General features: G+C 35.0%; 1 protein-coding gene across 4 annotated transcripts in view; it reads right to left on the reverse strand.

The window, feature by feature from the left end:
• The window catches only part of tafa5a (TAFA chemokine like family member 5a), a 147,373-nt gene that overhangs the window by 27,244 nt on the left and 94,619 nt on the right, over positions 1 to 25,510 (reverse strand). For all 4 annotated transcript variants that reach the window (NM_001430368.2, NM_001430369.2, XM_087245514.2 and 1 more), the window contains 1 exon segment: positions 21,510 to 21,659. In NM_001430368.2, coding sequence (NP_001417297.1) covers positions 21,510 to 21,659 — 150 coding nt within the window.

Genomic DNA, 25,510 nt, shown 5'->3' on the forward strand with positions numbered 1-25,510 from the left:
CACAACAGAATATCTTACTTAAGCTGCAGTGACAACTGGCTTTGCTCCCCAAAGTCCAATCACTAAACCTACTGTAGTTCACAGTTGCCTGGGCAACAGAGGCATACTTTCCATCAGAGCTGACATGAGCTTTTCTACTCAAAGGGCTGCAAAGCAATGCATACAATAGTTTCTACAATAGTGCAGTTCAGGCTTCCCATACATTACAGAGGATTAGAAAATAACTAGAGGGACACTGAAACTATTTACAATTTGCTTACAAAGTACAGTTGCCTTCATGCTTCTATCAAATTCTTTGCCTTCCTATACAATAAATTATTTTGTGTAATATTAAAAGCTTTGCAGTCATACAATAAGGCTGTGCACTGTCAGTTATAGTTTCAATTTTTTTTCTTTTTTATTAGCTGTCCAATAGAGGGCACTATGGTGTCACCAAGCCAGAGCCAAACACACACACACACACATTACTATTGTTACTATTGTTAATGTGTTCTTGTTGTTGGATTATTATTAATAAAATGACATGATTTATGATATAATGCCTAAATCAAAAAATAAAATAAAATTATATGTGCAAGATATGCTTTCCTTATATGTACCATGCAGCTCAAAAAATCAGAGGAAATCACCTATGTGAGAAAAGTGTCACAGTCTTGCACTTTTCTTTTGTAAAAAAATTTGCATTAGGTACGTACTGCTTATTTATTTAAGTCATATATTCATTTGTCTCTTGTTAAGTTAACTTCAGTTTTTCTGTTTTATGCCTTGATTGTGCTGTGATTATACATGCAATTTTCTGTGTTTTTCCTTGTGGATTCATAATTTAAGACTGTTTAGTTCTCTGCTTCTTCATTCAAGACTTTAAATAGCACACATGCTTTACATAGCGCAACAGATTAAGTGGCCCTCAAAAAAAAAAAAAGGAAAAATAAAGAGATAGACCACTGCTTTAACTTCTCACCAGCGAGCAGAGGAATTTGGTGAAGTGCTGGATGATTCAAAACAGCAGGTTAGTGGGTCTTCACCTGTGAGGCTGTGAGAGAGTCTAAGCCAGAGCCTGCCATCTGGTTCATTCTGGAGACAAAGCAAGCTGGCTTAAAGCCAAATTTGTACTTCTGCATCGAGTAATCGCTGTACCCCACGGCACATAGGCTACCTTGCATGTAGCCTCTGCATTATGAGTGTTAACACTTCTGAATTCTGTCATTCAACAACTTTAACCATAATGTAAACACAAAACAAAAGTATCCATCTGGATTCTGGTTAAACACTTGAGCAATGGCCTCCCATGGCTCTCAGTCCTACCCACACTCATCACTGTAACCAAGAGTTTTTATAGAGTAGTGTATCAGGAAGTCAGGGTACGGCATAGTGTGTGCAAAGGAATTGTTGACTTCAATCCTAGTAAATCTGTGGACTGCTATACATTGGAGATGGGCAGTCTTTTCCACAATCTTTTGGACAGTTCTTTTCACTGAAACTGTTAAAAACAAAAACAAATCGCAGCTTCTTTAATGCTACAACATGATGACATGACCTACAAAAAAGTAATAACAATCCTCCATTGTTAGGACTCAATTTCAAAAATATGTAGTTGGTTTTCATATTTACAGTCAGTTAAAACATCACCACAGTCTGAACATTTTCAGGCATAGTAAAAAAGTAAGTAATTTGTGGACAAGGGATTAGTGAAGACATGGACCATTTCAAATGATCCTGTTCGATTTGGTGAATGGTTCAACCGTTTCACTTAAAAAAAAAAAAAGATTCATTCATGATTGGTCACACTGAATCTGTGCACGCGGAAATTTGCAGATCTCACCATTGAGCCTTTACTACTTGTGTAAATGTGTGTACATTTACTTTTATTCAGTTTTTAAATTAATTTTAGCAATATTATTGACTAACAGGGCTCGGCATTAACTTTTTTGATCGCCAGCCATTGTGGCTAGTAGATTTCCAACATTACTAGCCACTCTCATCATTTTCAATAGCCATAATTTTATTGTTGGGAAAATATATTTTAAATGTGTCAAAACAGGCAAAATAAAGCTGTATACTAAACTTTATATATATATATATATATATATATATATATATATATATATATATATATATATATATATATATATATATATATATATATATATATATAAAAACATATGCACAGTAATCTGTCCTGGTTAAAGGTCCCAGATCACCAGTTTACGCATAAAAGGGGAGTTAATCTCCCATTAAAGCAATGTTATTGTAAAAAATGATAATTAAACCATATTAACGCAAAAGAAAGCAAGTAAAAACATACCGTGTGTGATAATGAAAGGATGATCACACATACACAGTAAACGTTAGACCCGCTAATAATCTCTTCAAATAATGGTTAAAGCGAAAGCAACCGGTGCGGTATACAAAAAGACAAATGTGAAACTCTTGAAAGCAGCAAGACTGTGGGTGCACGAGCATCACTTTTTGTCTAGTTTATATAAAAGAGAACCGATCACATCAGTTGTGTTTCTAGACATAGTTGCTTCTCGCAAGGAAACGGGAGCGCGCACAAGTTTTAAACAGTCGCGCGCATCACCTCAGCTGTTAGTGCAAGTGATCATCCTCTAATTCAGTATTCAACTGCTTTCTACTGCTCACGCGCACGCAATTATTTTTGTTAATCATTCTGCTTCTCAATTCTAAGATCCCCTTTGCATGAATATTGGACCATCCTTATTGTCGAACCCTGCTTTTAAGAATTATTATCCGGGAAAATTATTTTCAACCAGCCAAAGTGGCTAGTGGGAGTGTCTGTCTAACCCGCCATAGATGAAATCTACCCGCATTTGGTGGGTTGGCTGGTGTTAAAGTCAAACCCTGTTGACTAATATGAAAATGTTCATTTGATTTATTTTTAATAGAGTTTGTAAAGTAATATTTCCGGTCTTTTAGTGGAAAATATATAAGAGGTTTACTTTGCTTACCAGTTAATTGGATCTGATTAGATGTCAATTGTAAAAATTAAATAAAAGTTAAAAAGGTATTATTTATTTTATAAGATAAGTTTTTAGTTACAATACTCCCAAAATTATTTCGCTAAAATCTGCAGATTTTTTATAAACTTATCTGCAGAAATAGCAAAAAATGGTTGCAGATTCTGTCGGGCCCTGGTGATCGATCATTACTACTATACATACTTTGATTTGCCATTTTTAATGTTCATACGCAAATTATACTACAATTGTGAATGATTAAATGTTTATTTAAATGTTTAAGATGTACTTTTAAGATGTTAATACCCCTTTAGATTCTGGCTTGCAATGCACCAGCTGGGGCCACTGGCTGTATAATATAATTGTAATTTTTTCATACAGATCTGTGTTTTCAATGTTAAAAGCTTTCTAAACTAAACTAAATTAAAAGCTTTCTAGATTTTTTCCCATGCACATTAAATGGCTAGGCAAAATAATCACTAAAACAAGCCTCCAAAATTTGAGTAAAAAGTGACTTTCATGGCTGTGGCCACATTGCACATTATTATCCTGTGACCATGAAATAAAGCTCATTATTATTGATGAAGATTGTAATTGTTACAGTCGACTGGGGATGTACATTGGCTCATGACAGCTGGAGCCTTCGGCAACACGTCACACCATGGCACTAGGGTTCTTGATCTCTGCCAGAGAGGAATTTCAGAGTTTATTTTTAGGAGGAGCAAATATCTTGGCTGGGCAGAAAAGGAGATTAAACTAGGGCTAATTACTTGATAATCGGTCAGTGTGCGGTTTACCAAAATGTGACATTGTGGTGCAACTGTATGAGTCTACATCACTGAAGGAGAAAAAGCAGTCAGTATCTATCTTTCCATCCATCCATTTATTGTCACAGTCCAAAATCAACTAAGCTTTGACTAACTATGCATCTACAAAATCTGATTTTGGAACAATATCTCGGTGAATAAACCTTTCTTATGCTATTTCATTTATTTAGACAGAAAAATGTTCATGTATTGAGGCAAACTGTTCCCTCTTTGAGGGTAATTTAGAGGTCAACCCTGTCCACCTCTTCAAGTTCACCTCATACTTGACACTGATGGAACACAGCATTAAGTTATCACACTAAGCACTGAGTTTGCCATTACAACAGTCCCCACTTTGAGCATCTCTAGCTTAATGTTAAAAAATGGGAGTCTGCCTTCAATATTAATCCAAACCTGATTTATGCCTCCTGTGTGCAGTGAGAGCTGTAATTTGTATTCATTTGTCTCTTCTTTTGGAGCATAGATTTGTTTCTTTTGCTCCTCGTTTATTCAATTTGTTGTTGATATTACCCAGCATTGATACATGGAAATAAAAAACATGTTGTCAAAGTGGTTAACCAGTGGTTTTAAACCACCAAACCTTTGTAAAGAAATAAATAAATTTCATTATTATATGTTGGCACTGTGGCTTAGTGGTTAGCACTGTTACCTCACAGCAATAAGGTCACTGGTTCAAGTCCCAGCTGGGTTAGTTGGCGTTTTTAAGTGGAAGTTGCATGTTCTCCCTATGTTTGAGTAGGTGCACCGGTTTCCCCCACAGTCCAAAGACATGCAGTATAAGGGAACAGTACTGAGTAGTGGCTGGAAGGGTATACGTTGCATAAAACATATCCCAGAATAGTTGGTGGTTGATTCCACTGTGGCGACCCCTGATAAATAAAGGACTAAATCGAAGGAAAATTAATGATTATTATATTGGGTTTATTATGCTTATTGTTTTCACAGAACCATTGAAATGTTCAGGTCTCTTTTATTCAGCAAGGATCCATTAAATTGAGCAGTGTAAATACTTAAAGAGATTGATAGACTGATAGATAGACAATAGCTGTTTCCATCTAAAAATGCAAATTAACTTAATGCGAAAAACTGGAATATCGCATAAAAGACATGCAAATAAAGTAACATTTCCATACAATGAGTCAAAGAGAACAAAATTGTCACTTCCTGACTAACTGGTGCCAAATATCAACAGTAAAAACTGAATTTGCAGAGGTAGGAGAAGCTGCTGTGTTTTCTTCATTTACTAAATGACTTGCGTATTCAAAGACAATTCTGACATGCAGTGAACGTGCGGTGGCGTTTGAAGGCAAGAGACGGGGAGCAGAGTCGCTTTTGATTCTGGAGGTAAATAATAATATAACAATACTAATACTGAAACCGTTCAGGCATTTTAGAATGACCAAAAACAACATTTCAGATGTTTTATTATGTGCTCAGCCAGCTGGTTTCCATCCATTCACACACATTTTTATCATCACATGATCTCTTATAACAAAATCACATGACTTTTTTAATGTGCATACTGGAATTTGTGCAGTAAAGGTGTTTCCATTATAGTTTATGTATATTTTTTCTTATTGAATAAAAAGTTTATCCTACTCATTTAGGCACATACGTTTTTTTATGCGCATTTTCAAAATTGATGCAGGTCTTGCTGTTTCCATCAACCGTTTTTTATGCACATCCAAAATGAGCATAAAAATAGGTGGATGGAAATGTAGCTAGTGTTACTGTAAAGAAGAAAACAGAAGCTGCTCAAAAATTGGTGTACCAAGCTTGTAGCATCATATTAAAATGACTTAAAGCTGTAAGGTGCCAAATGTACTACAACAAACTATTGACCAAATGCTATGCATACTTAGGTGCTTGTTATTCATCCTTTTTTGTAAATATATATAAAAACCTTTATCATGTTGTTTTTATAGGGTATATTTTGTAGAATTTTCCAAGTTGAATCCATGAATTTGAATCTATTTTGGAATAAGGTTGCAACATAAAAAAGTAAATCATATGAATACTTTCTGTATGCCATTAATTTTTGAATAATGAATATGATGTATTTTAATCACTACAACATTCCCTATACTGTGTAACAACCCACATGCAAGTTTAAAAACACAGAATGCTATATATGACATTTTCATTTTCACCAGAATGTCAATTATCCAGTGAAATGTCATAGCCATTAGTTTCCCAAGAAGATGAGAAGAAAAGAAAGCTTGAATACTAATTATTGTTAATTAGTGCAAGTGTTAAAGAAACTCTTGGCATTCAAACAATCTTTCACAATTCAGCAAACATTCAATTAAATGCTTTCTAAAAAGAAAAAAAAGGGGAAAAAAAGCATGTTGTGCTATCTGAATGCTAGAAACAAATGTTTTCCAGGAAGTTTGATGGCTATGAATGCTGAAATATATACTGAAATAGTTTCACTACTATGGAAATTATACACACATTAAGCACAGAATCTGTTGTAATCAGGGATTCTGTTACTAAATGTGCACTTAATAGCCCATAGTAAATGGAAACTGTATTCCATTTCTGACATACTGTACTCCACCTGCTTACATTAACCAACACTTTATAATAGCTACACACTATGAATCATTTATTAAGCACTAGTAAAGAGTGAATTCATTATTTGTTAAGCATTAACTCTACATTAATAAATGTTACTAAGCTCAACCATCCAGTTTGGTAACCTAATCTAGTGAGGACTATTTATGCTTTATAAATCCCTTATAAATGACAATTAAAGGCTCAGTTAAATTCTAAATAGGAAAAAAAGAACATAAACGACATTATTCGTGTCTATTAACTAGAAGATACACAAATGAAACTGGATCAAATAAAAAATCCATCCTTGCAATCTTATGTAAAATAAAATTAATGTACAGTTTAAACATTGCATCTCATTATACTGTTACATTATTATTTTGTCTTGGGTTTTATCCAATTTAATGCCGAATTTTAACACTCCAGTTATTCAGCAATGTTTAAACATTACAGTAATTTTACTTTTTAGATAAGATTGCAAACATGTACTGTATTGTTCATTTGATACTAAGCCTTTAATTGTCATTTATAAGGGATTTATAAAGCATAAATAGTCCTTACTTTAGATTAGGTTTCAAAACTGCATAAAGTTGAGTTAATAAAGCATTTATTAACATACAAATTAACTGTTACTATATGCCTGAATAATAAGATATATAAATGGTAATTTCAATAGTTTATTAATCATTTACTAACTCATTCTGAATGATCTTAAAAACCTCCCACTACTCTTAAATACAAATGTTTTTTAAATAATGCAATACTTAATTTAGTCATGAAAAATCAATCAGTCACACGTTTTGAAAGTACAATTAATAAGCACATTATACACTGCAAAAAATGCTTTTCTTACTTAGATTTTTTTGTCTTGTTTCTAGTTCAAATATCTAAAAGTTCTTAAATAAAGAAGCATTTTCTAGACAAGCAAAACATATTGTCTTGTTTTAAAAAACAATATGCCAAACTTAAGTGAGTTTTTCCTTAAATCAAGCTAAATAATCTGCCAATGGGGTAAGCAAAATAATCTTATTACAAATCAAAAAACAAGATTATTTTGCTTACCCCATTGGCAGATTATTTAGCATTTTTTTTGCAGTGTAAATGTTCTCATAAGTCAAGAATATAGGATTTGTAGCTGCAGTTATAAACTGCTTACTAACGTTTATTAATGTAAATTTAATGCTTAACAAATAATAAATCAACTACAGATTAAAAAATCCTAAAAATTAGTAAGGTAGCATTTGGTCATGTAGCCTTTTAAAAAGCATTGGTTCAAACCTGTATTTAAAAAAAAAAAAAAAAAAAAAAAGCTCTGTGGTTACCAACACTCTAAACATATAATAAATATACACAGCGCAGTAAAAAAAATAAAAACAAAGTTAATAAATAAGTAAATTAATGCATTCCAGACTAACTCACTTTATAGAGACGAGGCAAAAATTGACTAAAGAAACACTACATCTTGACCCCACTCTAAACTATATGGATAAAGTTTTACATTTATTAAAATATTTAGTTAATGTAGTCATTCCCTATCATTGCTTCATTTCCCTTAGGACATTCCCCCCTTAAAATCGTAGACTTTATAGTAAAATCTGGTTATGGGGTTTCAATCATCACAAATTTTCACTGAAATATAAACAGATTTTTTTAAGCCTGTGTGTGAAATGCATTTAACAGCAGGATTCTGTAACTTTCTTATCACGTTCAAGCACACTTTTCAGGGCATAATGGTCAAGGCATCGCAGAACAGAGTTTCTCCGTAACTTTATCATTTTTCCTCAGCATATCCCTTCTAGGCAAACCTGCCCAGCACTGATGTCACAAGCAACATGAAAGGTTTAATACAACCTTGCAAGTGGATAAAAGGGTAGCATTCTCAAGAGCATGCCTTCTCCATTCACCACCCATCCATCAAACAACCTGCATTGCAAGTTATCAAAAACGCTTGTTGTTGCTGCTAAGGGAGGCCCAACCAGTTATTGGATTTAGGGGCAAGCACTTTTTCCAAACAGTGCTTTTAGTTGTGGATAAAGCCTTCATTTAAAAGCTGCATGACATGTTTACTTGTTTACTTCAAAAAAGAAATTACCACACTTCAGTACAGCTTGACATTAACAGTAAATGCAGTTTGTTTAGTTATGTAAAACAATGCACTGCATCAAAATTTTCAGCTAACATACAGTTAAATTCAATTAGCATTTAAGTATATTGTAATATTTTAATTAGCTGTATTTCACAACTAGGCTATAGTCTATATATTTCCTGACAAGCAGATACTATCCGGTGGGATGCTCTTAAATACAAAATGTAAAAGTCTCTTTCTGCAGGCTTTAGATGATTTCATCTTGCACAAGTATTGCTTTCAAATCCAAGCTCAGTAGTAAATAACACATGAGAAGCTAGAGGTACAGAAAATTGCCGATTACATCAAAGGAAATGTGCAGGTAAAGGACAATCAGAGGCTGTCAGTCGGAAGGAAAAAAAAAGAGCACCCTGTTGTTGCTCGTACAGCATCAAGTGCATTGTGATTTTTTGCCATACTTCCACTCTCTCAGTCTTTAGGACCACAGTAGAGTATTCCACACAATCTTTGGTCTTATACTGTTAAGATCGGCTAGACACAGAAACAAGTCTATTTAGAATCAAACTCTTAATGTGCACAGATAGCAACATACAGCATAATCAGTTACAGTACCTTCATCCATGTTTAACTGTATAAAGGAGGAAGAACACAACCAATTCGTACAGTACATTCATACTTCTCAAAAAGGAGGAAGAGCGAGTAGACATACTCTAGAGCTTCCTGGTTATGGATGTAACACTCATTCCCTGATGGAGGGAATGGAGATGTTATGTCTGATTTGACTATGGATTCGCTTAGAAAGGCCAATGAAATGCCTATGAAATTGGTGAGTGCAATCTGCAGGTGCAGCCCCTTCTCCAGTTAGCTGTACATAAGGCACACCTGCCACATCAGGGTTATCTCTGAGGAGTCAAGCATGGCTTAGCATTCAGCAGCCCATCCAGCTCCCGTGGCAAGGGGACATAACGCCACTGTTCCATCCTTTGGGGTTTCATCCATAACCGAATAGTTTTGCTTCGCTTGATCAATGTAGCAACAATCGCTGATGCACATTTGTCCACTATGTATTGGACTTCCATCATGCTACAGGCTGCAGCATGGCACTTGAATTAGGGTAGGGTTGGATGTCCACCGTAGACTGTAGTGTGATGCTTCTCAACTTCTAAAATGAGTGTTGAGGGATTTGAAGGATTTTTCTAGGGCTCACCATTAGGGAACTTATTAGCAGAGGGGTATAAGCGTACACATCTCCAGGATAGGGAGCAAGGCCCAGGAATTGTTTTTGGCTCTAAGTTTAATTTCCTTCTTATTGGCCAGTGTTACCCAGCAACTAGGAGGACACTGACTCCACTCGAAGGTAGTAAAACCTTGCAAATGTGTTTTGCCCAGAAAGCTTTACAGATGTGTTCCTCGAGCTTCACTGAACTGATGACATATCAGACAAACTGCAAGAGGGGTCTGGATGCAGACCTGATGCAGTGCAGTCTGAGTTGCATCCAATGCTTTGTAAGGGGCTTGCCTACAGTAACCCCACCCCTCACCCTACCCCTCAGAGTGATTAGCTCTATTCAGTGCATTGTGTCTGACATTGCATCACTGAGAGATGCAGTCTCAGTTTGGATCACAAAGGGTGCATCCAGATACTGTTGCAAACTAGACCATTCTAGACTCTATTCTACCAGGATTGGGTCAAGTCCACACACTCAAGGATGCATGCTCGCTACACACAACGTGGCTGCCCACACAGATGTAAATGTCACACAGATGTGAGCCGGCACCCTGTGCCCATCTCAGGGTTCAAATGAAGCAATTTGAGCAGCAAGCATGGCTGTGAATGTCATATGCCCCAGGAGGGAGTCTCTCAAAGGATTTTGTGGGACCACTATTTCCCTGCTGAACTGGTTCAGACATGCAAGCTCTGACTAGGCACATTCAAAAAATAAATAAATAAAAAAAAGCTACACTGTGTGATAGTCATGTCCAGCTCCCAGCCAAGCATGCCTTTTTCTTAGTTGACCTGAAGCAAAAAGGCTAAAATGCAGAAGCACCACAAACCAGTGCATGAACAATTGCCCCTACGAACATGATAAATTTAGCAAGCTACCAATAATATTGAGGAAGTAGATGCCTGCCCCCTCCATAAAATGGAACAGAAACCCCCTGGGATTTTGTGAAGACAGAGAGAGCCCAAGGGGTAAGATTGTTTATGGTGATGTCTTACCCTCAAATGCACAAAGAAGCTGTCTATGACAAGGCAAAATCAACACATGAGGCATATGTCCTTCTGGTAAAAAGCTGCAAACCAAACCTGAGGACATGCACATCCTCATCAGTTTGGTACACTCAGTACACTGGTAGACCTGTATCACAAGAATGACCTGTTTGCTATAATGTGAAGATAAGAGGTGGGAATATACTTACTTTAGAGGTAACAGCTTTTATTAAAGAAGAAAGCACTTGACCAGTGCTGCTATATATCTGCATAGCATTCCCTGTTCACACTCATTGGATAGAAACACAGAAACACTCGAAGGGAATGGTTAGATTTTTTGCTACTTGCAAAATACCAAAAAAAGTATTTAATTGTTTGCCTTGTTTATTTATGTATTATGAAATATGCATATATCAACATTTATTCATTCATTCATTCATTTTCCTTCAGTAGAGCATCATGGTGGTGCAGTGGGTAGCACAATTGCTTCACAGCAAGAAGGTTGCTTCTTCGAGCCCCAGCTGAATCAGTTGGTAGCATATGTTTTATGCAGTGGATGCTCTTCCAGCCGCACCCCATTACTGGGAAACACCAATACACACTCACATTCACACTCATATTGCCAATTTAGTTCATCCAATTCACTTGTAGCGCATGTCTTTGGACTGTGGGGAAAACCGGAGCACCTGGAGAAAACCCATGTGAACACAGGGAGAATATGCAAAGTCCACACAGAAATGCCAACCTTCTTGCTGTGAGGCGACAGTGCTAACCACTGATATTAATATCATTTTTAAAGAAAAGGATTGTCCAAACAGACAAACAAGACATGCTGAGCTGTGCTAACCAAGCTGGCAGAGCCCATGTAGATGTCAAATATGTAGCAAATGCTGACACACCAGCAAGCTTGATTTGGCTTGTGGGGTGATAGTCATGGCTGCAAAGATAGACCAGGTATAGAGAGTGCATGTGAATGCCTTCAGCAGGCAGCAGCCAACACTGTGCAATAGGCATCTTAGCAGTCGAGACTGATGGGCTCATCACACTGCACTGCTTCTTCACTAATGAGAACTCCTCTGTAAATTCCTCAACAATGTCACCCAATAATTTAAACTGAAGGAAATGTGAAGAAAGTGAGTTTGCTGGCACATAAATATAATCATCAGGTCCAGCCAAAGACAGTGAACCTGGACCACTAGTGTGGACAAAGTGTTCAACCATTTTGTGAGTAACGACAGAGAAGGCTTGCTTTTCTTACATAGGGATATTTGCACAGCCACAGGGATTCCCTCACAATGAACTCTGCATCCACATGCTGGTGCACAGAGATTATGATTTCTGCCACCATCTCATGGCAGGAATCCACCACAACCAGGAAGACATGGCCTCCATGACATCTTGAAAAAGACAATGGCTGTTTCTCAATTCCAGAAAACAGACTTGCGTTCTTGTGGAGTCTGGTCTTGCCAGGTTTCCTCGGAAAAACGGACTCAAAAGACCACGAGTGCAAAGAACGTGTCCTTTGAGAAATGAGATGCTGCGTTCTTCCTGATGGTCACGTGACCTTAACACATTTTAAATGGTAAATTATTTAAACATTAGAGAATTCATACGATTTATTGTTTTCCCCCCTTTTCAAAATATATACTTTGCATAAAAACATGATCAATATACTCTAATATTATCAATCATTATCAATATGCACAATGTAAATAAAACAGATTTTAATACGAATTTCAGCAAACAAACAGCCTTAATGTGTTTATTCCTTTATTAAGATGTCCATGGTATTGTTTACTTTCAACGTTTCATTAAGGGAAACTCCTGAGGTAAATAAGTTAAATCTCTGAACTTTAATAATAAATCTAGATAAAATGCTGCGCATCCCACCTCCAGTCGCAATGACTTCTGGGACTTCAAGAGCGAGTTCGGTGCTCAAGTCTGCATCAGTGCGTCGTCGATATCAAGATCACATCCGGTAAGTTTCACGCGTCCTCTATTCATGTGGTCTTGAGTATTGGAACTGAACTTTGGCAGCTGATGACGTTACACGAGAACACGAGGACGCAAGACCGCTAAAGAACGCATATTGAGAAACAGCCAATAGCTGCGTCACAAATGGCACACTATACACTATTCACTCATGCACTATTTACTTATGCACTTACACACAACATGTGCGCCTGATAGCTTCGCCCCTTCCGCTACGTGAGCAAACCTGCAGTTGTTGAGTGAGTGAAGTGTCTTTTATTACTCACTTCATTTTACTGGTTGAATGAGTGCATCTTCAGGTATTTAAAGTGCACTTACTATTTTTTGAGTTTTCAGTGTGAACGCTCTACTTACACTCTTTATACTACAAATTGGTGTAGAATAGTGCATAAGTATGCGATTTGGGACACTCTTTTTTTGGACTGCTGTTTTGTGTGTATACACAAGTCATTTCATTGCCCTGTTTTCATACAAATCAGAGTTATTGGTCTTCTAAGTGAATCCCATACTTGAATCCAAAATAGCTCTATGTGAATATACAGACCTTTGCAGGCAATACCTAAAGCAGCTAGAGTTAAAGAGTTAAGTTTTAAGCAAAATAGTCTTTTTGTTGACTTTTTTTTACTCGAACTGAGAGAGGTAATGTTCAAATATTTATTTCAGATTTTGAGCCAAACTTTGGCCACAAGGTTTATTGCAAGGTTATAGTGGCTCAAAGACACTATAGTTCTTGTGTCAAATTGGAGCAAATTTGAGATTTAGTTACAATTGCTACTATCTCCATCAATTTATTTGGGTAAACATATACAAGGATTGCAATTTTTAAAAGACAATATCAAGTTATAGGTCACAATGTTGTTTTTTATACATGTGGAAGAGCAGCTTAAATCGGACAATATAATTTATTTATTTTATTTCAGTAATATTGAAATTTGTAGGAGTGCTTAAAGTAGATCCAGAGCATTTAGGTTTTTTCTCAGAGAATAAGAAACATTTGTCTTATATTTTTCTCACCCATTTATTTGTTAAATTTATGACAAATGCTCCTATTTTGAAAACAGTCAGTTTTTAAGTTTCATCAGTCAGTCTGTGTTTGTATAAACAACAATCTGTGTATGACAAACTTCAATATTAATGATGCATGTTCATGCTTTGCAACTGTTTTGGCCATCACAAACTAAACCTAATTATAGTGATATGCTTTAAAAAAATAAAAGTAAAACAACTATTCGGTATCAATGACAATTTTGACCAACTATAAAACAGGTAAATAATGAACATGCATACTGATGATAGTTCAGAATTCAGGTGGAATTAATGAAAACAATTTTAACAATATCTGTTGTAGTATACTGGTTGTTGATAAACAATGTAGAATAGAAATAAAGGTATAGTAGAAATAAAGAAAGTCAACCTGGTTTGGAACAAGTAAAGGTTGTGTAAATGATGACATTTTTGAATGAACTAAATCCCATTATCATTACCCTCAAAGGCCAAAACAATATTCATATTACTGCATCAGCAATTTAAATGTCTTTCTGATAAAGCAGTGCATTTATGTTAATAAAATTAGTTGTTTTGTGGGGGAAGCCGACTCGCCCGAAGAAAACCCACACGAACGCAGGGAGAACATGCAAACGCCACACAGAAACACCAATTGACCCAGCAGAGGCTCGAACCAACGACCTTCTTGCTGTGAGGCGACAGCACTACCTACTGTGCCACTGTGTCACCCATATATATATATACATACATACAGGGCTTTACATTAACTTTTTTAATCACCGGCCACTATGGCTAGTAATTTTCCAATGTTACTAGCCACTCTGCATTTTCACTAGCCACAATTTTGTTGGTGGGAAAAAATATTTTATATGCATAAATTTGACGTTGACATGCTAAAATTACTTGACTTAAATTGTGTGTTATGTCCACATGTGTCCTCATTCATTTCACTTTTTGTGTGTCGAGTATGAGTTTGCTCAATGAGCATGAGCAAATGGGTCATGGTTTCACAGTGTTATATTGCAATTAGTTTTTATTTCACATGACTTTTTTTAGAGCTCAAAATTAACGATGAACCAAATTTATCTCTATAACCACACAAAACAATAATTATTTCTTAGCCATAAATGTTAAATGTGTCAAAACAAGCAAAGTATAGCTGTATACTATACCTTTTTTTAACAAAACATTTCTTAAAAAAGAAAGAAAAGCAATAGACTTTTAAAGAGTAACTATTATCATGTATCAAAAATATGCACAGTAGTCTGTCGTGGCTAAAGATCACTTGGACTACCAATTGACTACACATAAATGGAGAGTTCATCTCTCATTAAAGCAATGTTGTAAAAAAAAAATAATTCAACCATTTTTACAAAAATAAAAGCAAATAAAACCATAAGCAAATGAAAGCAGGTGAAACATACCATGTGTGATGATGAAAGAATGATCACATGCTCACGGTTAACTTTAGGCCATTTAATAATCTGTTCAAAATGAAAGCAACCGGTGCTAAAAACTATTTTCAACCAGCCAAAGTGGCTAGTGGAGGTGTCTGTCCAACCCGCCAAAGCTGAAATCTACCTGCATTTGGCGGGTTGGTGGGAGTTAATGTAAAGCCCTGTATATATATATATATATATATATATATATATGTATAGATATAGATATATACACACACAACAGTTTCGTCTCGTTCTCTAATCTGATTGGCTGATAGCCGTGATATATTTAAGTAATATCAGCACCCGTACAGCCTCTTTACCCTTTGTGTATTAAACTGCCCACATACAGCCAGCAAAAAGCAGACACTTCAGATCTAAAGTTTAAATGATGCATGCTCAGCTGTTTAACTGTCAGCTTATGATTTGAATCCGGAAGAAAGTAATTCCTCAAACAAAAGGGTTTTTGAGATTCTCCATGTTTGATTTTGCTATTGTATACACAAATATGCCGTCAAACTGTTGTATAGAGGCAATATCACACTTGTAGCAGTGCGATATGGCCTCGTGCCAATGCAAGCCTCCCATCAGTGCCGATATACAGCCATATCGCACTGCTACTCGTGTGATATTGCTTAGATATATATATATGTGTGTGTGTGTGTGTGTATATAATTTTTTGGTTTATTTTGCTCCAGTCAATAAGAAAATAACGCTAAAATGCTACAAAACTAAAAGTGAGCTAGATAACTGCTTAACGTCTACGTACAGTGCAGGTGGTACAGTTATACTAAAGTAAACAGAAAAATCAGCAGTTGATTAATTACAACAAATAAACAAATGAAATTGTACTTAATAGGACATCAGTAACAATTGATGTAATCACCAGCTTGGTACCCTCTGTACACCTGCTTGTACTTTATCACCAGAATGGCCTGGTTTGCCTCAATGTGAAGACGAGGGGTTTGAATGTGCCTACTGTGGGGGTAGCAGCACTTATTAAAGAAAGAATCACTTGGCCACTGCTGCTACTGTATACATCTGCACATTCCTTTATCACAGCCATTTGCTAGAAACTGCACACAAATTCTCGAAGGGTATGACACAGGTTAGATTTTTGCAAGTCTGCAAAATACAAAAACAGCATTTATTTGTTGTGCTTGCTTGCTAATTTATTAATTCATGAATAAATGTGTACATATAAACATACTATTAAAAAAATAATAGCAATTAGAAAATAATTAGCTGATTCAGCAAACAGACATCTTCCAGTGCTACATACTTTTTTATTTTTAAATTAGGCAAATTAATTTTGAAATATATGTTAAAAATAATAATAATTATCATGATAATAATATAATGAAAAAATATATATATATATAAACACAAAAGACAATACGTATATTAGTGCTGCACATCTGTTTGAGCTGTTGGCTTTGGCAGAACGTTACTTGCTGATAAATAAATCAACATAACAATTAACATTAACAGTACCGCTTTTAACACATTCACTCTCCAGATGAACTTAGAGTCTTGCTGCTTAGTGACTAGCAGAGTTTGACAGTTCATTTCCATTTCTCCTCCATGTTTGCTCATTCAATGCAGTCAATGATGAACTTCTGGGATTTCTTATATTCCTCAGGCCTTAAAAGCTTTACAATTTTTCTGGTCCTAAAGGCCATAGTCAAATTTCTTCTTCAAAGTTTTTATAAAGACGGTGACATTAAAGGGTTAGTCAACCCCCCAAAAATATATTCTGTCATCATTTACTCACCCTTAACTTGTTCAAAACTATTATGAATTTCTGTTTTCTGTTGAACACAAAATGTTCAGATATGTATATTATATGTACTAGTACAATATAGCCAGATAAAAATAATGCATTTACCAAATGCATAATTATAAATCAAAAAATCCCTTTTATCATCTATGATAAAAATAAATAAATAAATAAAAATGTCAACCCATTGGTGCTTTTATGTGAATTATATTATATTATATTATATTATATTATATTATATTATATTATATTATATTATATTATATTATATTTGCTTAATTAAATACAATCTTTTAAACTAAGTTACAGTATGAACGAAGATCAGTGCCACCAATACTATCAATGTCTTTAATTCTTTTTTTCTAATTTCAATGGATGAAATGCAATTTCATTTTTTAATTTTCTTGCGTATTCAATTTACAATTCACTTTACCATTATGGAACAATTTAAAACCATTTAGTTAAAAATGGATTCAAAACTAACAATAAAAAAGTTAGGTGTTAAATTTAAAACAATCCAAACAAACTCTGAATCGGATTACTTGTGGACTATTCTTGGTCAGCCATTCAACCGGTTTAGAAAATATATATATCACATCCATTTATATCTTGTGAATAACTTTTTTTAATTGCAGTGGTACTTTAAAATAGCACATTCACATTTTTTTTAAATATGAACATATCATATGACACTGATATTACTAGATTATTAGATTTCTGATGTTGTTAAAATATAAAAAATAATATATATATATATATATATATATATATATATATATATATATATATATATATATATATATATATATCTGATGTTGATAAAAAATAACTGCAGATAAAGGATTTTTTTCAGTCTTCTTCCTACTATATTTTTGTTCTTGCGTACACATTTACAGTACAGTATTTTTACAGTGTACAATAGTAAGCAAAATACTGTGTGTTTCATAAGATGTCACTCAGTCTATTCTCTTGAGTAACGCTGACCAAGAACCATTTCATGTTGTACTTCTACATTGAAAAAAAAATTCTTCAAAGATGATTCCTTGGATTTACTCATTTTTTATGTTAAGTAGTTGTAAACAATTTATTTGGGCTGAATTTAAACAAACAAATTAGGTTGAACATTATTAAACTTAATGTGTTTGTATAAATTCAACACAAATAAATTGCTTGCAACAGTGTTGCATGCAACACTTTTTTTTTCAGTGTATGTGCTCAGTTCTGCAAAAACAACTATTTAAGTATCATCTACAATGTACAAATAGGTTTTTGTGTTTTTCCAAAGCAAATATGTTCCTATTTCAACAAACCACTAAACCAATTAATTAATAAATATCTCAAATTCTCCACATTATCTCTGCACACATATTTAAAATTTCTTTGACGAGACTTGAATGGGATAGGTTAAAAAGAAATATAGTTTCAAACTGCTCGGCAAAACAGAACACACTATTTCTTTTCTGTGCATATTAATTTGTAACATTTTTTTTATTATATTTGTATGTTACTTTTTATGTAAACTTTATAACTTTTTTGGCAATACATTTATAACATTTGTCATGCCAATAAAGCAATTATTAAATTGATTTTAAAGCACTTCGGGTGTATGGCCAGAGACCATAAATGTGCTATATAAATAGACGTTACCTTCCATTACATTACATTATGAACACAAAATAATTAATACAAGAAGACAGTGATGTATGAGTGCATAATTATTTTATGCACATCTCACACATGCACTTTCCATTTATTTATTTATTTTTCTTTTGAGCTGAAATTATAACAGTTTTAAATGGGAAACACAAAAATATTCAAGTACTACTTTTGAAGTAAATTACTTCATGAGATAGAAAGTGCAGAAAAGGATGAATCGTTATCTTCAAGATTGGGCTGTGCATTTGACTGTGTGGGTATGCTAATGTACATTACATATATCCTTTGGACTTTACGGTAACACTTTACTTGAAGTGGGTGCTCATAAGGCTCATGAAACCTTTATTGCCATGACCTAAGACATGTCATGAATGTGAATGAGAATTTAATCATGCTCACCATAGATGTCAAGTGTCATTTGATTAGTTATGGCATTTTAGATGACATTGTTTGACATAAACAATTACATTGCAACCTTTTTTAGTTTTTGTCATGACAACTTGACATTACCTAAACAACAAATCTTGTCATAAACATTATAAACACCTGTCTTTAGACACCTGGCAATGATTTTGATTTTAATTCTCAATTTAGCAATTTATGTAATTCAGAATTTCTGCAAATTCTGCCAAAAACTCACATTTCATAAGAATAAACCACTAGGAATGTCCCTCAATTTCCAACCCTGGGAGGCATTTTGGGTCTATGGATTATCCTTGGGGTGAACTCACCTCCAAAGACTGAAGGACACAGCATGTCTCATCACATATGACAATTGTGCCAAGACCTTGAGGACTCCAGCCGATTAAACTGACTGAAATTTCATTTCTTTTTTTCTATTTTCTCCCTATTTCCTTTCTTTTACCCTCTAGTGGTCCTTACTGGAAAGGAATCAAGTTCACGAGGCACTACACTTCATACATCTACTTCAAAATAACATACCGTATATATTGTCAAAGGTACTACAACATTGAATATTGAAACAGACAAAACCTGAAAAGAAGAAAATAAGAGTTGTAACTCGCAGATATAACATACGGAAGCATTGATGCTGCTCTCCTGCACTGCATTATATTCTTACAGTTTATTAAATTACTCTGTGATTTTATAGATAACAAAGTAACAGCAATTGTCATTGATAAAATGCATGACACTGGCAATCAAATTGTGCAGCATGGCACTTCAGTAAAGCCTATGAAAGACAGGTTTACAACCATAAGTGTAATGGCCAATTGTAATGCTATGGAGACAAAATCCATTATTTGTGAATAGGTGTTAAAGGACAAGAACTAGATAAAAATAATCTTAAACAGATTATCATTTTAAGATTTTTTTAGGAATTTGTAATTATCTGTTTTTAGAGTGAACTCACATTTTGTGTGGATGCCTTGTACAGAGCCTTGAACATGCAAACATCATTACTTTGCAGCTTTACTAAGACTTAAGATTTTTGTTGTGTTTTTTAAAAATGTGATTCATGTAATATTTAAAAGTGATGAGAAAAGAAGCAACTGTGTATTCATTTTCAGCAGACAACACACAATTAAAAGTGAATTACTGTATAAATTGTTATGTTTTTATATAAGGCTGACTTGTTATTTTCAAAATCTTAATACAGTTTTCATACATCTGCTCATTAGAAGACAAATGTTTAAGCCTATGTGTTAGTGAAGCTGCAAAAGCTTACTTAAGCATATATGTTTAAAAGTACTTTTGATGCTACAGGGTAGCTTGACACTTACAACTTGTGTTCATTTTCACAGTATGAGATAGCAATGTAAAATTAGATAAAACTTTAATAAAACACAATTGCATTTTGAAAACCTTAATGGTTGGGTTTGGGTTTAGGTCGGCGGTTTGTTGCTCTTCTGTACTCTCCCACTTACATATACTGCAGTATTACATAAGGAATGAGGTATATCCAGGAGGTTGTCATTGCAGAATAAAACAGACTGAACCCCTGGATGTACTTTATTCTGCTTTTTACATGGCTACTTACCAGAAAGCATAATAATTAGACAAAACATTGCCTTGAGCAGTAATTGTTTACTAATTATGTCATTAAAAGCAAAACCGAAAGAAACAAAAATGGCTGACGGAGCATACACTAACCTGCACATTATTGAGTTGTTAGAGGTGCCTAAAATTCAAACACGCCAAGCTGACAGAAACAGAACCGGCTGAATGGAGAATATACTAACCTATGTATAATCTATTCACAAGACAGTGCCAAACAGTCAAAAATATATAGGATGTATATGATGTAAATGAATTCAAAGTACTTTGATGAGCCTGTGTTATTTAGCGGTTGTTATCTCGGGAATAACATACCTTGGAATGCTGCGACTGACAAGTTAGAATCAAGTGTTCCAGACAGTCTTTTAATAACAAGAGATTTATCTTGGTAATAAAAGCATTATTCCTGGCTGATGCCAATAAAACATTTAATTTACACTTAATCTTAATCAACTTATCATTTCATTCATCTATGGCATTTATTTTCTAAATCACTTGCTATTATTGGGTTGCAGAGATGCAAGCAGGGCAACAGCCAGGCCAGTCCATTGAAGTTTTTTTTTTTTTTTTTTAATGCCTTGACACACATTTTCTTATTAAAAGTAATATTATAGAAAAGTTTTTTGAAAGACAGTTATTATGTGATCATATGATCTTATATTCTATTTGATTCCAATACGTACAAAGCAAATTCATTAGTGTCAAATTTCGAGTGTTGGTACGTGTTGCTGGGTGTTGATAATGTTAACTCTTTCAAAATTGTTATTTTAACACTTTTTTTTAGTGGTTCCCATATAAACTCTGAGAGAGTGTTAATTTTTAACTCTAAGGCAGTTAAAACTACTATCTAAAATCTGCAGTGTTTAAACATCAACATATTTGGTAAATAATATTGTAGAAATGTTGTGACCAGATTAATAAATAACATGGTTTGATTGATAGTTTCTTAAATATGATCTTACCGTCCACACAGGCCGGCCTGGCATTCGTTGTCCCAGCAATCTGTCCTTTCTTACATGCACAGCGAGCTGTCTGTCTGGCAATCGTCCTGCGTGGCTGACTGCTGTCTTTGTCTAAAGTGACAATCTCACAGGTGCCTGCTGCAAGTTGACCTGCAGAACATACACAAAGATGAGAGAGAAGTTCAGATAGAAGCATTGGCAAAAATATCAATAGCATAACCTCATGCATACATACATACATTATGTATACATTAGCTAATTCAGGTTGCATTAATAATTCAGAAGACAATGGAGTTATGATTTGTTTGGGTATCAAATTAATGCATGATATATTATCTTAGCATTTATATATATTAGGAATTATCTTAACCATTGTGCTGTCTTGGATTTCAACATATTACTTTTTGTCATAAGGGTAAAAAATGGACAGTTTAAAGCGGCAAGACTGAATTTCAACCCATGAAGAAACAACCTCACCAGTTACCAGATTCTCTCTGAATATCTAGGCTTACTTTTTTAAGTGTGTGGTAATTTACCAAAAATTAACATGTTTCACCATGATGTGAGTCATTTTATTCCACTTAACATTTTATTGTGTGTATGTCTTTAATAACAGTGTGGAGGTAGCCACCTTATAGCAAGCAGGAAACAAAATGCAGAGAGTAGTATGGTCAAAACAAGAAGGCTACTAACAGGCTCCAAATATTTTCTGGATTGTTTATAGATTTACTTTTCCAAAATGTTCTTGCAAACTGGGGTATTGTCACTCTTTTGGATTGCACTGTATGTACCCTGGTTGACTATCAATTTGGGACTTTTAGAGCATACCCAGCAAACAATTTTGTGTTTAATAAACACTTAATAGACATCTAAATGTAGACAGCTTGGCTAAAACAAGGCTAAACTTGGGTCAGTGAAAATCTAATAGACATCTAAGAATTGCCCAAAACTAGACTAGGTGTCAATTAGACGGATTAGACAGACTTTATATGTGTAGTCATTCATTTCTGTTTATTTGACAACTAGTCTAGTTTTGACCTATTCTTATCTAGATTTTCACTGTCATGCCATGATTTAGCCATGTTTTAGCCAAGACGACTGTGTTTAGACATCTATAGACATCTTTTAAAAACAAAAAATGCTTGCTTGGTAGCTTGATTTTTGGACTGCTTTTAGGGTATGGTGCATTGAATTGTATGCTTTCACCAGACTGATTTTCTTCTTTTATTGTGTTGTTTGTGAATACATTTTTTCTACTACAGTTCTAAAGTAATTCACACAACTAAAATATGTCCTAATTTATTTGATTAACTTTATTTCCTGCTGTTAAGGCTGAACACCAGATAGAAGACCTTAATTGAATTAACATTGAATCAATGGTCAATAGTTTGAAATGTCAATGTTGAATTTCCATCAGCTTAGCGCCCTCAAATATAGTAATATATAAATATAATGATAGAAATAGACTGAACACAAAAGAAGTTGAGTCCTATTGACAATTGTTGATACAAATTCTGCTTCCAAGGAGAAACACTTAAGAAACACACAATTACTTACTAAATCCCAGGACCATTTATATTGAAGTTGATATTTAGCCACACCATACTGGTGTTTCTTTACATCTAGTTTTTTAGAGGTGGGTTGTTAGCCAATTGCTCCACCCCCAACCTGGAGGACCAGGACATACAATGTTTTACAACTGAATTATTTTTTGAACTATGCTGACTATACACAATTACAAATCACTTATTTTTCTGTCCTTATTCACATTTTATGAAAACAATTACATAAAATTTGCCATCACCATTTTAAAGATTAGCGTTTGTTTTACTTTCTTTATGATGGCTTCATGGTATTTGCTACATCCATAAAGGAAAAAAAAATAAAGAAAAAAAGCTAAAGAGCTCAAATTAACACTGTTGTCTTACAGAAGGTGTTCTCAACTGGTCTTCAGTGTAAATAGATACACAGAGGCTTTAATGGCTTTAAGAAAATAAATAAGGCTGAACTAAAAAAGTATTTATACTGAAACTGATTTATTGTTGTAGACTTATTGATGTATTGTTGTAGATTATAGTGCAGACACCGTATGGTCCTAATGAGGGCTCCCCATGTGGGGCCAGCAATAAAGGGCCAATGTTCATTGGCCCTGTGATGGCAGCTCACATGCTTCTTTGCAGGATGGATACCACTCTACAGCAACTGTTTATATTTTCTAATGCTAAAGGTACCTGCATAGGTGTATACCATTTTAGTAAGACAATAATTAAAAAAGTTAAAGAAGCAGATTCTTATTGGCTTTGTTGATTGTGTGTTGGAGTAAGCCTGTAGTTCTTGTGGTGTAGACATGGTTTTATAGCTGGCCAGAATTGGTCACTAAGACAATCATTGTACCCTTTATGTGTACAGCATTTATGAAAATAGAAAATGGTATAAAATGGATTGTTTCGATCAAAAAAGAATAATTACAGCATTCATCAATCATAATCTTTATACTTTATGTCTCTAACCACATTATGTGACAGAAGATTGGACCTAAAAGTAAATTTTTTTTCTTTCTTTTCTTGTCTTGCCTTTCTATTAATAGACCAACTGTTAAGTTCATTGTCCTGGAGCAGGGAGATCAATGTGAGATAAACTAGCAAATCCACCACCTTTCTTGACTGTTCACGGTGTAGTTTCTATGCAGTCAGCCTCTTTGAGCGGCCCCATGTGAGCCTGCTCATATTGGCTCCTTTTGGGAGCTTCGCCACATTTTCTGGAGGAGGTGTTGGAAAATAATGGATTACTGTATATTTATCCCTCTCCCCTACAGAGGGTATCTCCAGCCCCACTACAGAATCCAGCCAGTCAACACCCCACTGCGTGGTGCAGTTGTTATACCGCACCACAGATGGCCATCGAAAGCCTGCCATGATGTCAGACAAGAGCAAAAGAGTGGATCTCCACCCTGGAGCCAGAGTTTCAAAACTAACAGTTGTGTGAGCCAGCAACACTGTAGTATATAGCCATGGGAGTACTTATGCAGTTTGAGAGAATGGATAGGGAGACCGTCCACATTTTTGACTGTGTCAATCATATGACTGTATCTTGTTCTGCCCAGCTCTTTATGGTCTTCCCAAAAGAGGGTCCTACCACAACCCTTGCCCCCCACCCGCCTTCATCCTCTAAACCCTGTAGATACAACAGCTCATGTCAAAACTTTGGGATCTCCCTCTGCCAGCTACCATGGGGTTAGATGATTTCCTGTCTCTGCCTCCAAGACATGGACCACACGTCCCTGTTGTCCAGTCCTTCATTTTCCTCCACCTCAACCCAGCAGGCACAGGACGTCAACATGACATCAGATCGACACTGTACCTCGATGTAGTGGGACATTGCATTTTTTTTGGAAATGAAAATCAGGTTGACGTCAGAACCCATTGTTGTCAATGTCCAATATCAGACAGACTTTGCATTTTAGTTATGTTCCAACACAACCTAAAAACAACAAAATATTAAAGACTAATGATGTTACAGCTTGACGCTGTGTGGATATTACCACCATGACGTCTATCAGACATTAGATTTTGGTCGCCATATCTGATGAATACATGTGAGTATTTGATTTTAATATGATTTTGCTTTAAGATGTTGCCTCGACAGTGGATTCTGGTCACTTTCCAACACAACCTTAAATGAACCAAATATCAATGGCATTTTACGTCATTATTGGACGTCAAAATAACATTGTTCTTAGGTGACGTAATTCTAACCGAATATTAATGTCCTATGATGTTGTGTCTCTGCTGGGAAGACTCAACCAGCTGCACCTCATCTGTCCATTGCTTTGGCCCTGTTGGATTATTCCCTTCTATCAGCTACACTTCTGTCCTTTGTCACTCTGGCTCTGCCAAAGTGATTCAGATTTTCGGTCCACCTCAGTCACTTGAATATAAGCTCTATCTTGACCTTCTGTGTCACAATGGCTCTACAACTTCCCCTTTGGCTCCATCACCATT

Source organism: Danio rerio, chromosome 4, assembly GCF_052040795.2.
Source record: "Danio rerio strain M-AB ecotype USA chromosome 4, GRCz13ab, whole genome shotgun sequence".
Lineage (NCBI taxonomy): Eukaryota > Metazoa > Chordata > Actinopteri > Cypriniformes > Danionidae > Danio > Danio rerio.